Raw genomic sequence first — 14,640 nt, forward strand, 5'->3', positions numbered from 1 at the left:
TGCTGCATCAGTTCTGTGGGTAGAAGACATGATTTGCACTAAACTCACTTAAAACAATGTCTTCACTTATTCTACCATGTTTCAAAAAAGTTATAACATTTACTGCCAAGACAACTCAAGTTCTGTCATTAGATTAATCTAAATTAGTCTCAGTTTAACAGCAGCTGACACTCAGATAACTCGGGAATATCTCATTGCTATAAACCACTGTGATATTTTGACACAAAAAAGGCCTCTGATATTGTAAATATAAATCTCAATTTTTAAGTCTTGGGTGGGAAGTAGGGGAGTAAAGAGAAAGTATCCAAAGTCATTTTTTAATTCAAGCTGTTTGTCTTCTTCTGTGATTACAAATCATTATCTGTCACAGCAATGTCACCTCTTCACTGCTACTCATATCCCCTATACTGCCATTGTTATGAAATCATCATCAAGCTATTTGCTATCAAGACAAGATCGGACAACATTTTGGTACTAAGTGTTTGAAAACCATCACCATACTTATATGGTACACTCCTTTCCCTTTATCTTGTTTATTAAGTATAAGCATTTTGGGACAAGGACTGTATTACACTGTATTTGTACAGTGCCCATCACAATGGAGTCCCATTCTCAGATGGCCACTGGGCACTATCATAATAATGTCCAAAAACCTTTCAGTAAAGCAAGTGGGAGCTGTGGTATCAAAGTATAGGTCACTACATATTTCCAACAACCTCCACAGACTCATGCAGTTTACCTTTGGTGGTATCCACATGAAATACTCTAGTATGAGCCTCTCTCCTACCTTTTGAATAAAGTTTCTCTTTCCCTCCATAACTAAATGTTTTCAAGGGTCCTGTTTGTCTCAATAAACAACCTTATTTAACCTAGTTACACTGACCACCAACAGATCCCTTTACCGTTTTTTACCCCATTTTCACAATAATCTAGCACACCCATTCACCATATTGTGTGCTAGTTCTAATGAGACGTCTTTACCAACTCTAGTCCAAGAAAGCACTGCAGAGCGTGGCAGGGGCGGGGGGGAGGGTTCTGATGTCAGGGTGTCCCTCTTCCCCAGCCCCTGTACTTCATCTCCACAGAGCAGGGTAGAGGGAACAGAGCTCAGGACTCACAGCAGCTCTGAGGTCTGAACGAGCCTTCCGGTGAGCGAGTGCCTTAAAGAGATAGCACACAATCTCTCAGAAACTTCCCCAGCAGCCAGCACATACATTCTCTGTCTCTCTCTCGCGCGTGCACACACACACACACACACACACACACACAGTCTCTTTCCCTCCCTCCTGCCCATGTACCCCATCTCCACAGAGCGGAGGAATGGGGACATGGTGCAGGAGGAGGAGAGCTTTCAGTGAGTGCCTTAAAGAGGCAGCGGACAGGCATCTCTCAGAAACTTCCCCAGCAGCCAGCACACACACTGTCAAGGTCTCACACATGCACATGCTGCTGTTGTTATTTTTTGGTACTTCCTGCAATGCACACATATTCTATGCAATTTTATTCTTTCAAAGTGTTTTATTTTAGCTTTTTACTGGTCTATGCATTTCATAATTTTTACTTCTCTCTTACCTTTAAAATTTAATTCTTTGAGTAGTGAATTCTAAAATGCCTAACTTGCCCTCGCTGGAGTAATTATCCCTATTCGTAACTTTTTAAAAATATATATTATATCTAGGTTTTTTGTTTCTACTGGTGGTACACATCCGCAGCTTGGTGCACATAACAAAATGTATTCCACATATGGGTGGGGAAAATTAGAGGGAACACTGAGTATAAGAAGCACAAATTAAGGGGCAAGATTCAAACACTGGACTGGTTCAGGCAGAAAAACAGAGAGCCAATGCAGCACTACTTTTGAACAAGAAGGAAACGAAAAAACGTTATAATTTTAAAATTTCAACAGACAGAAGAATCAAGTTGAGAGCACGTTCCTATGCCTGCATATACCAGTAATCATAATACACTACTACTTACTGGACTCTACTCTCCAGCTCCCTCATCCATGTCCCATGCATTCCATCCCTTCCAATATACCTTCAAATGACATCTCAGATATGGAGGTTGTCAACCACATCATCTTTTGCAGCTGCAACAGAGGCGTAAAATTTCCACTCTCCTGTGGATACCAATCCATCTGGTGATGTGTCCGATGTAGCGGCTCTACTTCTTCCTCTTCCTGCTTTGCCTGTGAACATGCCTGATAGCATAAGTGGTAGAATCGAGACACTCTGTGATTGGTGAGCAATGTGTCCACAGAAGGATGTTATTCTCTTTCTTAGGGTCTCAAGTAATTGTGCTCTTTTTTAAATTCATCCTTCTCATCACCTCATCATTCATACTTTTGGTTATCCAGCTAATTTGAACATCCTTCTTTCAACTTCACAGAAGCCTTTGAAAGTGCTGAATGTATTTTCTACAAGCTATATCCTTCTCTTGATTTCTTCACGTATCTTTTGTCAGTTATTTAAACTCCCTAAATAGGAAGAACTATACTGTTGTTTCACCACCTGACCACGAAATCTAGGTGCTACCTACCTTGTACACTGCTGTGTTTACTTATTGTCATACTTCTTATCTTCCTAACATCGATCGTCTTTTCACATTTCTTGCTGGCATTATTCACAGCAACAAGCATTTTCTGAAGTTCTTCCCTACTCAAAGTTTTGCAATCTAGGTCATTGGTGTATCTCATGTTGTTGGTGTATACGCCATTGACCTGTTTGCCCCTTGGCAACTTCTAAACTTTCCCTGATTATACCTACCATATACACATACGTTGAATAGTTACAAAGATTGAATGCAATGCTGGTGTACAGATTTATTGATGCTGCAATACTTGGATATTTCAGTTTGTTCAGACTGCTGCTTTCTGTCGTGCTTTTTAGTAACTGTAGATCTTGGACATCAATATTACATTCTTCAAGAATATGTATCATCTTGTCAAGCAGCATTTTATCAAATGCCTACTCAAAATCTATAGCACACATATACATTTCCCTTTACACTTCTATCACACGCTCATATATGATCCTCAGGGCAAAAACTGCCTTCCTTCTGCCTATTCTTGAGTGGAAACCAAACCAACTTCTGCTAATTCTTATCTCAAGTTGTTGATGCATCCATGTGCCAATGATTTTCCACAAATCTTTCAGTGTGATCAAGCTTACAGTCTGACGCTGTTCATACTCTCTACCATTATTAATCTTTGGTAGAGGAATGAAGATGAATCTTTATAGGGCTCTTTCTCGTTCCCACAATGAAAGTAAGGGAAAGCAGCTGGGGAGGTTGAAATGCAACAATTCCTGAATGGAGATTCAAAAAGTTACCAGCTAAAACTAGACAGATAGACACTCACTTCTGGATGACTTCCCAATAAATGTACTTTGTAAACAGAGTACAACACTCTGTTGGCCTTTTTACTGAGAATATTTTACCTAGATCTCTGCAACTGCAGCTGGTCTGAATGTTTGTTTATAAATCAGACTCTGGAAAAAGGACAATTAACACTTCAAGAATGCTGTTTAATGTCAATAAATCATCAATTCACTCATCCATAAACTTACTCCCCATAAGTAATACAAGTCATTACTTAATCATGATAAAAATAAATGCCTGAGATCATCAATAGTAAAATCCGCCACCACAACTATAAAAAAGCCTCTAAGAACTCCTTGCCATAAAACCACCAAAACAACATGAAATTTCTCTAGCAACATACATTAGAGCAAAGAGCAGTTGTACTTTGGGCAGGAAGCACATTAGTAGGCTATGCTAATCTAAGTTAGCAGCCTCAAGTGCAACCATGTCCAAACTCCTGGCTCCTCACTCTATTGTTCACTAAGGACCTCGCTTTTGCATCCATCTATTATGCAAAATGCAGCACATCAATATAGTTGCTGCACTAGTAACCAAACTGTCATGGTAAGTCAGATATCACCATCTTGCTTTCAGTCTCCCAAAAACCACAGTCCACTACCGTCTTGCAGCTACCAAATGTAGAGTTGAATCTGCATATCTCAGGAATGGAGCAAAAATTGATATTAAGGTCCTTCAGAAAATTAATAAGGATAAAGACATAAATGTCAATGTTTTACATTGGAATAGAGTTCCCCGCTGTACAAGTCCAGAATTATGTTTCCTTTAATTCTGGCATCATGCACTTTGCCTGGCCACCCTGTGTACGCATACAGGAATTTCCCACAGTGATTTACTGAGGCTTGCGTCTGCACTGAGTAGTACTCTTTTCTGTTAAAGTACTCCTGAATTTGTTGGTGGCTGAGGTTCAGGCAGATCCAAAAATGAGCATTTAGATTCTATCAAGAGATATGGCACACTTTGGGAATCAGAACAGTTTAAATCATAGAATTATAAAAATGAAGGACTGTAAGGGACCTCATTAGGTCATCTTGTCCAGTCCTCTACACTGAGGCAGGGCTAAGGATTATCTCTAGACCATCCCTCACCCGTGTTTATCTAACTTGTTCTTAAAAACCTCCAGTGATGGTTAACTAGCCTCACAGTTAGGAGGTTTTTCCTAATGTCTAACCTAAAACTCCCTTGCTGGAATTTAAGCTCATTACTTACTTGTCCTGTCCTCGGTGGGTAAGGAGAACAGTATATCACCCTCTCTTTATAACAACCTTTTATGTACTTGAAGTCTTATGTCCCCTCTCAGCTGTCCCTTTTATAGACTAAACAAACCCAGGTGTTTCAATCTTTCCTCATAAACCATGTTTTCTAGACCTTTAATTTTTTTCTCTCCTCTGAACTTTCTCCAATTTGTCCAGATCCTTTCCAAAATGTGGTACTCAGAACTGAATGCAGTATTCCAGCTGAAACCTTATCAGTGCTGAGTAGAGTGGAAGAATTACTTCTCAGGTCTTGCTTACAACACTCCTGCTAATATAACCAGAATGATGTTTACTATTTTTGCAACAGCAGTACACTGTTGATTCACATTTAGTTTATGATTCACTATAACCTCTAGATCCTTTTTCTGCAGTACTCCTTCCTCAGTAGCCATTTCCCATTTTGTATTTATGCAATTGATTATTTCTTCCTAAGCATAGTCTTTTGCTTTTAACTTTATTGAATTTTATCCTATTTATTTCACACCATTTCTCCAGTTTGTCAAGATCATTTTGAATTCTAATGCTGTCTTCTTAAGTGCTTGCAATCTCTCTTGGCTTGGTATTGTCTGCAGACTTTATTAGTGTACCCTCTATGCCAGTGGTTCCCAAATTTGTTCTGTTGCTTGCGCAGGGAAAGCCCCTGGCAGGCCGAGCCAGGCTGGTTTGTTTACCTGCCGCGTCCGCCAGGTTTGGTCGATCGCAGCTCCCACTGGCCGCAGTTCGCTGCTCCAGGTCAATGGGAGCTGCTGGAAGCGGCAGCCAGTACGTCCCTCAGCCCGCGCCGCTTCTTGCAGCCCCCATTGGCCTGGAGCAGTGAACCGCAGCCACTGGGAGCCACGATAGGCCAAACCTGCAGATGCAGCAGGTAAACAAACTGGCCTGGCCCGCCAGGGGCTTTCCCTGCACAAGTGGTGGAACAAGTTTGGGAAACACTGCTCTATGCCATTACTCAAATCATTTACAAAGATACTGAACAGAATCAGACCCAGGACAGCTCCCTGAGGGACCCCCCTCGATATGCCCTTTCAACTTGACTGTGAACCATTGATACTCTTGGAGTACAGCTTTATAACCAGGGGTCTGGTCTCCCCGCCTCCCCCGCCCCACTTCCAGTAGGTATGCCTAAGCTATATTTCCCTCGTTTGCTTGTGAGAAGGTCATGTGAGAGAGCATCAGAAGTTTTACTAAAATCAAGATATCTAATATCTGCTGCTTCCCCTTATATCCACAAGGCCCATTACCCTGTCAAAGAAGGATATGACATGACGACTAGTTCTTGAGAAATCCATGTTGACTGTTACTTATCACCTTATTTTCTTCTAGGTGTTTACAAATTGACCTATTATTTGCTCCATTATCTTTCCAGATACCAAAATTAAGCTGACTGGTCTCTAATTCCCTGAGTTGTCCTTATTCTGCTATTTATAGCGAGGTACTATATTTGACCCTTTCCAGTCCTCAGGTATGTCTCCCATCCTCCATGAATTCTCAAAGATAACTGCTAATGGCTCAAAGATCTCTTCAGCCAGCTCCTTAAGTATTCTAGAATGTATTTCATCAGGCCCTGCTGATTTGCAGACATCTAACTTATCTAAATAATTCTTAACCTGTTCTTTCCCTAGTTAGGTTCAGACCAAATCTCATTTACACTGATGTTCGCTATGTTAATCATTCGATCACTACTCTTTTTGGGTGAACACTGAAACAAAAAAGGGCATTTAATACACTGGCCACTGCCGTGTTTTCTCTTATAGCCTCTCTCTCCTCATTAAGTAATGGGCCTACTCTGCCCTTGGTCTTCCTCTTGCTTCTAATATATTTGTAAAACGTTTTCTTGCTACCCTTTAAGTCCCTAGCTAATTTAATTTGGGGGGGTTGCTTTTGGGAGTGGGAGAGGTTCTGTTTTTGTCCTTAGCCTTCCTAATTTCTTTCCTATACGCACGTGTTACTGTTTTTATATTAATCCTTCGTAATTTGACCTAGTTTCCCCTTTTGTATGACTCTTTTTTGAGTTTCCGGACACTGAAGATTTATTCATTAATCAGGGCGGTCTCTTACCATACTTTCTATCTTTTCTTCGCATTGGGATAGTTGATTCTTGTGCCCTTAATATATCTTTAAAAAAAAACTGCCGGCTCTCCTGCTCACTTTTTTCCCTTAGACTTGCTTCCCATGGGATCTTACCTCCCAGTTCCCTCAATTTGCTAATGTCAGCCTTTGTGAAGTCTATTGTTCTTATTCTGCTGTCTTCCCTCCTACCATTTCTTATAATCATGAACTCTATCATTTCATGATCATTTTCATCCAAGCTGCCTTCCACCTTCAAATTTTCAACCAGTTCCTCCCTCTCTGTCAGAATCAAATCTAGAACAGTCTCTCCCCATTGCATTCTCATCTTCTGTAAAAAAAACCTGTCTCTAGTGCATTCCAAGAACTTACTGAATAGCTTGTGCCCTGCTGTATTATTTCCCAACAGACATCTGCTGGGATTTCAGCAAGGCATTTGATACAGTTCCACATGGGAAATTAATTAGTTAAATTGGAGAAGATAATATGAAAACTGAAAGGTGGATAAAATTTGTGGATTACACAAAGCTGAGAGGTATTACAAACATGAAGGAGGACTGGAATATCATACAAGAAGATCTGGATGACTTTGAAAACTAGAGTAATAGAGATGGGATGAAATTTAATAGTGCAAAATGCAAGGTCACGCACTTTGGGATTAACATCAAGAATGTTTGCTATAAAATGGGGATTTATCAATTGGAAGTGACAAAGAAGGAGAAAGACTAGGGTGGACTGGATGATGACAGGATGACTATGAGCTGCCAATTTGATGCAACTGTGAAAAAAAGCTAATGCAATCCTAGGATACATTATTTCCAGTAAAAAGACAAGGAAGTGTTAGTTCCATTGTTCAAGGCATTGGTGAGACCTCATCCGGAATACTATGTGCAATTCTGGTCTCCTGTGTTTAAGAAAGATTAATCTAAATTAGGAAGAGGTGCAGAGAATGAGCTACTACGATGATCAGAGGAATGGAAAACCTACCTTTGAGAGGAAACTCAAAGAGCTTGGCTTGTTTAGCCTGACCAAAAGAACACTGAGGAGAGATAGGATTGCTCTGTATACATACATGAGAGGGATAAATGTCAGGAAGGGAAAGTAGTTATTTAAGTTAATCACCAATGTTGACACAAAAACAAACGGCTAAAACCTGACCATCAATAACATTAGGCTTGAAATTAGATGGTTTCTGACCATCAGAGGAGTGAAGTTCTGGAACAGCTTTCCAAGGGGAGTAGTAGAGGTAAAAAACCTAACTGGCTTCAAGACTGAGCTTGATACGTTTATGGAGAGAAAGGTATGATGAGACTGCTTATAACAGCATGCAGGCAATCTGTATCTGCTAGTAGCAGTATCTCCAATGGTCGATGATGGGACACTAGTTGGGGAGGGCTCTGAGAATTCTTTCCCAGGTGCCTGGCTGCTGGGTCTTGCCCACATACTCAGGGTCTAACTGATCGACGTATTTGGGGTTGGAAAGGAATTTCCTCCCAGGTCAGATTGGCAGAAACCAGGGGAGGGGGGCCTTTGCCCTTCTCTGTAGCATGGGGTACAGGTCACTTACAGGTTAAACTAGCGTAAAAAGTGGATTCTCTGTAACTCAAAGTGTTTACATTATGATTTGAGCACTTCAGTAACTCAGCCATAGGTTATGGGTCTATTACAGGAGTGGGTGGATGCGGTTCTATGGCCTGCAATGCATAGGAGGTCCGGCTAGATGATTATGATGGTCTCTTCTGGCCTTAAAGTTTATAAGTAGTCTTGGTAGTTGAAGTCCCCCATCACCACCAAGACCTGTGCTTTGGAGATTCCCTGTGCTTAAGTAAATTTGTGAGTCACCTGTATAAGGCCAAACTTCATCACAGGATATGTGCTCCCTACCATCATCTTCACTGCCTGAATAGAGAATTCCACAAACATGTGATGCTCTGCACCAGCAGTTCTCAAACTGTGGGTCAGGACCCCAAAGTGGGTCATTAACCCATTTTAATGGGGTCGCCAGGGCTGGCCTTAGACTTGCTGGGGCTTGGGGCTGAAGCCAAAGCCCAAACCCCACTGCCCAGGGCCAAAGCCCAAGACCTACGGCCCCAGGGCTGAAGCCCAGCCCCATCACCCCAGCCTGTGGAGCTCAGGCTTTGGAACCCCAACCTGGAGCAGTGGGACTCGGGTGGAGTCAGGCTTTGGTCCCGCTTCCTCGGGTCATGTAGTAATTTTTGTTGCCAGAAGGGGATCGCAATGCAATGAAGTTTGAGAACCCTTGCTCTACACCAACAGAGCAAGTGGGCAAATAATGAGGCTGCTATAATGAGGCACTCTCTTGTTAACAGGATGTATGCCCCTTCCCGTTGATCATGGATGGCATTTAGGATCAAGGGGCTTGCCAGCAAGCACCTGGATGACAAAAATCCAGCACCAGATAATATGCTGCAGGCATGTGAAAAGTCAAACAGAGAGGTATTCCTGTTTTGCTGTTGGGTTTTCCCGCACAGGCTTGTGTAAGTGTCAGAAGTGTGAGAACATTGACAAAAAAAGCTTCTGAACCTGTCATTCACAAAGACAATGTGTCCAACAAGAGAGATTTTGAAAGCAGACTGTTAGAGTGGGAAATAAAAATGTATTTTACTCAGGGAATAAGCCTACAGTGCCAACAACAATACATAGTTCAAAATGAACACTAGATTTGAATAAGAAAATACGTTGATTTATATAGATAATCACATCGATTCATAGATAAGTTGTATATGACATTTATTTCTTAAATATTTTTAAGACCATGACAAGAGGATCCCAGTAAAAAGGTTTGTGTTTTTCTTTTCTCAATGCTGTTGCTGAGAAAAATATACTAGCTGACAAATAAAATAGTAATATTTTAGGAATTTGCATAGAAAAATGCATCAAATTTATTAAATTTATCATCATTAAAACGTAACAGTGAGGCTGGTGTACAAACACTCCTCTTAAGGGAAAATAGCAAAACAGTCCAGCCTACAGTAAAAAGTTAGTATTGCCATGAAAAACAAATTATGGGAGTTGGGAAATACTTGCTATCAAAAGACAGACATGGTAATTTACTGCACATTATCTGTTAGACTGATGATTGCATAAAATATTGATGCATAAAACATCCCAGGAGGGCAAGAATTTTTAATTCTTTCATACATTTTATTGCCCACAAATAAATAATTTTCACTCAAATTGGCTATTTGCAATATTTTTTTCTTGTGCACGACTTCTAAGTTTTTCAGTCCATTCAGTTCTGCCTTTAATACCACTTTCATATACATTTCAATCATTTTCAGCCAATTTGGGCCTTTAAAGAGCAAATCTTAATGAAGTTATGGACAAGAACCCTTTGTCAGGACAGTATCAAATTGGTAATTTGGACATGCCATGACAGAAAAATCCAGGGTTTCTTGGGGAGAACTTTTAACATGTCTCTCAGGCTATTGGCTATATAAATCTTCAGAAAGTATGTAGTGCCCCGCCAAGCTCATTTTCTAAACACAGTAATTGGTCTCACGCTACTGCCTTTCAAAAACTTACGTGACTTTGACCACTTCTCCTATAATTCCCCGCTTGATTGCAGAAGGCCTTTCAAACATTCTCACAAGACAATGCTGTGCCAGCAGGTAGAAAGGAAGTGAACTATAATGGTGGAGAATAGTGCCTCTGTGGATGTGGGGCAAAAATCACACCTGAAATAATGTGACTACTGTGGTCACACTGCACTGTTGGGACCTATATTGGTACTATTACACAGATTCAGTTATCAACAATTCAGTTCTCCAGTGCAGAGATTCTTAAACCATGGCCTGTGAAACATTTGCTTGTGATTCCCAGAAAGCTGACCAATTATATGGTGCAGGTGTCTGGGTAAGTGGGACAGTTAATAGGAACACTGAATTTTAAAGTCGTACTAATATATGTAAAATGAATCATCAATGTGTAGTTTGTAAGTCCTAAACACAAAAAGTGATGAGCACTGAAGAAACCTGATCCCAGAAACATATTTCATATTTTAATAGCAGAGTTTTTAGATCATGAGTGGCTTTACTTGCTTATCAAAATAAGATGAACCAGAGATCTCTACCTTTAAAGCAGTTAGGTCACTGACAGTGTAATTGTCTTTACAAGTGTAATTGCCTTCATGTTAACTTCTCTATGTAACACAGCACTGAAAAATTTGAAGCTAATCACTGATAAGAAACCAACTACACACAAAAATCAAATGGGCAGGCAGAAAATAACTTCAGCTTATTAATATGTAGCTTTACATTTTGGCAGAATCAAGACACTAAGAACAAATTAGATCAAGTATAAAAGGACACATTTCTTCTCCTTTCAGTTTAGTAGTGGTCAGGCATGGAAAAAGAAGGAAAACAGATCATCTCCGAAGAGTAAAGTTTCTCTTTAGTGATTAACTCTAAAAGCATTGCTTACGCTCTTTTTCTGGGGAGACAGATAATTGTGCTGTGTGTGCTTATGTCTCTAGCTGGGAATTTTACTTTGTGTATATTTCAATAAGACATTCAGAACCACAATTTTTTTGCAGTTTCTTTCTGATGCAGACCCTGTGACAAGTGTTTTATTAGTCAGGCCAGAGGCCTTGGTGCCTCTGTACAGCAGCATATGCACGGATGGCACCCATAATAACCAACCGAAGGAGCTGTCTGAAGCACGTCAGGCAGACACCAACTCCTCGTTGTCCACGGCGCTCTCACCAGCGAGCATTTCCATCCCCTTTGTGCGCGTGACGGAGTGCAGCCCCTGAGAGCGCAGTGGCACTGTAGGCAAGGCTCAGCACAGCCCACCCGCATGCCTACCCCGGGTCCCAGCTGTCTCTGCCCCTCCCCCAGACAACAAAGCCATGAACAACGCGGGCTCGCGGGGGAGCAGGCAAAACAAGTTTGAGGTGACGAGCTGGGGCCAACTCAGAGCGTGGGGAAGGGGCGGACCAGAGCTGATAGTGACAGACCCGGGTGGCGGGGGGGCAGACAGCAGAGTGGGGAGGGCCCGACACCAGGGGGCTGGCGGGGACAGCGTTTGGTACCAGACAGCAGGGGCCGGGCCCGCTTGTGTCGGTGCCACTTACCCACATCCTGGTCAAAGGGGTTGGTGGCGAAGAGCGGCATCTCGGATCCGCGCGCTGCGGGTACGGAACAGCCACAGCCTCACCCTCCCCTCCCGGTCGCGGGGTATGGTGTACAGCGTCTGAAGGCGATGGGGGGGGGCGGGGGCTCGGCGGCGGCCTTAGCTCCGCCTCCCTGTCAGGGAACAGCTCAGGAGCCGCCTCTCCGTGCTCGCAGAGCATCCTGGGAAAAATAGGGTTCCCCACTCCAGTGCCTGATCCGAAGACTCCTCTCAGCACAGGCACAAAGGGCTGGGAGGGGCTCTTCCCCCTGGCTGTATGTTAATCCCGGTGCTTTCATTGCCCCTGCCGCCCCAGGATGGGTTGTTGGATAGGGCACTGGGTCAGCCAGCAGAGGAGGCCCCTCAGGCGTTCTCAGGCCAGCTATGCCCCTGACAATCGGTGACTGACACACACACCCTCCTCCCGTCAGACTGAAGCGAGGGGCAGCCGGGATGTTACACCTGCTGGCAAGTGGCCCAGGCAAGGGCGCCTTGCAGCGGGACAGTCCCACGCGGCGGGTGCGGTCCCTTTAAGGAGTCATGAGGGAGGAGGGCTTGTCCCCCACCCACTGGCGGCACCTGCTCCCAGGCCCCGCGTTTCAGGGGGCCGCTCGCGCATCTTAGCCACAACGGCGGGGGCCCCGTGACTGCTGATGTTGACGTGATTTGCACGAGGGATGGGGTCCCGAGGCTGGACCGGGCTCTGTCCTTTGTAACACATTGCTGCGTGGTTACAGCCGCGTGCTGTGGGCGGAGGGAGCAGCAGCTCCACAGTCCAGGGACCTCCGAGCTCCGGTCCCCCACTGCCTGGCTTCGGATCCCCGCTGCTCTACCGTCCCTTCCCCGAACTTGGTAGTTGTGACTAATTCCCTCCACAAGCCCCCAAGTCCCAGCTTTGTCCAATTCTAGCTGCCCCGGGGCAAGCAATTCAGTGTTGTAGGGGCAAGGAGCAAGTAAAATGTCATTAAAAGGGACCTCTTCGTCCCCCCTCCCCTTTGTTGCTGTCCCAAATTGTGAGTCCGTTTCGTGCCTGCACTGCTATGATTTCTGTTTCTAATGTTCAAGGATTCCCTGTGGATTGGGCTAATCTAACACTATTCCTGTTAACTTTCTCAAACCTTTGAAATAAATTAGGAAATTAAGGATGGGCTTCAGGATGATGACACTGAGATTATTCCTCAATACAGTATGTATTTATAAATAAACGTGGACTGGCCTGTTATCAATGTGGATTTATATATAGATACATTATTGATAAAGGTATTATTGTTTTTATGGTACTTAATATGCACATGATATGTAACGCTAAGGCTAAATCTTGTTTTCTTAACTTCATAGGAGTGACCCCATCACGTCAATGGAATTTATTCCATGAGCAGGATTTGGGTCACAGCATATGACACATTTCCTGCCTATCCCTGCCATTCAAAGCTCAGTCATTTTCTTTATAGGTTATTAGGGTGGCATAATTAGTGAGCTCGAAAGAGAGTAAATAGTGATGACAGTCAGAAGTATCTGCTCAGGAAGGATGGAAGTAAGATTTATATTAACTTATGCAATACAGAAATAAAATGGTTAAATATACTGACCAAATGGGGAAAATCCCTCCCCATTTGGTCAGTATATTCATGACTTAACAGATGTTGTCTACTGTGCAACAGGCTTTCACAAAATCCTTCAGAAAAACTGCTAAAAAAAAATCACCTTTCCTCTGCATAGGAAGGTCTACAAGCCCTTGAAACAGGCCCTATTATATATTTGACATACTTCACCTTTTATATAGAACTATTCATAAATATGCCACTATTATATTAGTAATAATGCTCAGTTAATTATCAATGCAGCTTAATCAGTTCCTGTTTCTTAATTGCTCTGTGTTTACGCATGCCTCCTACTGGACAGTGATATCCATGTGACAAATTGCAGAACCATGTGCTACATGTATTTTTCATGTTTCTGTCTGCCTCATCTGCTTTCCACCCCTTAATCCATCTCCCTAGGACTTACTTTGATATTCCAAACTCTTGAGCAGCTTCATGTAGACACCATTTTTTATAAAAACAACCTACCAGAGAAAGATTGCCTACATGTGTTACAGGAAAAAAATCTAGTTTTTCAAATTATTATAGGAACCATTTTTGTATCTCTGCTTGTAAAGCTAGGTCATGAGTTCAATTGTACAGGACTAAGAGAAAGTAATTTAAAAAAAGTTTTAATAAATAAGCAAAAATAGTTCATACTTATAAAAATGCTCTGCTTTTAAAGTCCTATTATCTCAGGCCTTTACAGGTTTAGAACAGACTATTGGATCCCATTGATGCAGGGAATCTCCCCTAATAAAGCTCCTGTTCTAGAACTAGAGGAAATTCCACATTTAAGGGAGAAAGGGCAATTATGACTCTGAAAAATTGATTTTGCAATATATTTCAAGGCAATACTTAAATTTCCTGTTTTTTCCCTCATCTAGTGTCACTGTTATTAAGTCATGCACATATCTGGATATTTCTTTTTAAATAACTTGAAGGTTGATTTAGTCTCACTGGTTTAGAAAACAATAAGGTTTTCAGAAACTTGTCTCAAATGCACATAATACTGTGTTTTGACCTCTTAAAGGATTCTTTAGCATCATCTAGAGCTGTCTACTTTAAATGTCTTTTGCATATTATATACAGCAAAAAATGAAGGGTAGCTTTAGTAACAGACAGAAAATACCCTGTATCAAATTCTCGGCTGGTGCAACTCTTTGAACTTCAGTAGAGTTAGCCATCAGAGACTATGTCCCTCTATAGTTGTTGATTTCACATTA

General features: G+C 42.2%; 2 protein-coding genes across 2 annotated transcripts in view; one reads left to right on the forward strand and one right to left on the reverse strand.

Annotated features, from left to right (window-relative positions):
• The window catches only part of STAM (signal transducing adaptor molecule), a 69,605-nt gene extending 57,647 nt beyond the window's left edge, over positions 1-11,958 (reverse strand). The window contains exon 1 of the mRNA XM_050939573.1: positions 11,797-11,958. Coding sequence (XP_050795530.1) covers positions 11,797-11,836 — 40 coding nt within the window. The 5' untranslated portion in view covers positions 11,837-11,958. The remainder of the gene's footprint in view (positions 1-11,796) is intronic.
• Positions 1-14,640, forward strand: part of LOC127044584 (tRNA (cytosine(38)-C(5))-methyltransferase-like) — a 513,024-nt gene that overhangs the window by 82,269 nt on the left and 416,115 nt on the right. The window lies entirely within an intron of this gene.

This window comes from Gopherus flavomarginatus, chromosome 2 (assembly GCF_025201925.1).
Source record: "Gopherus flavomarginatus isolate rGopFla2 chromosome 2, rGopFla2.mat.asm, whole genome shotgun sequence".
NCBI classification, from domain to species: domain Eukaryota; kingdom Metazoa; phylum Chordata; order Testudines; family Testudinidae; genus Gopherus; species Gopherus flavomarginatus.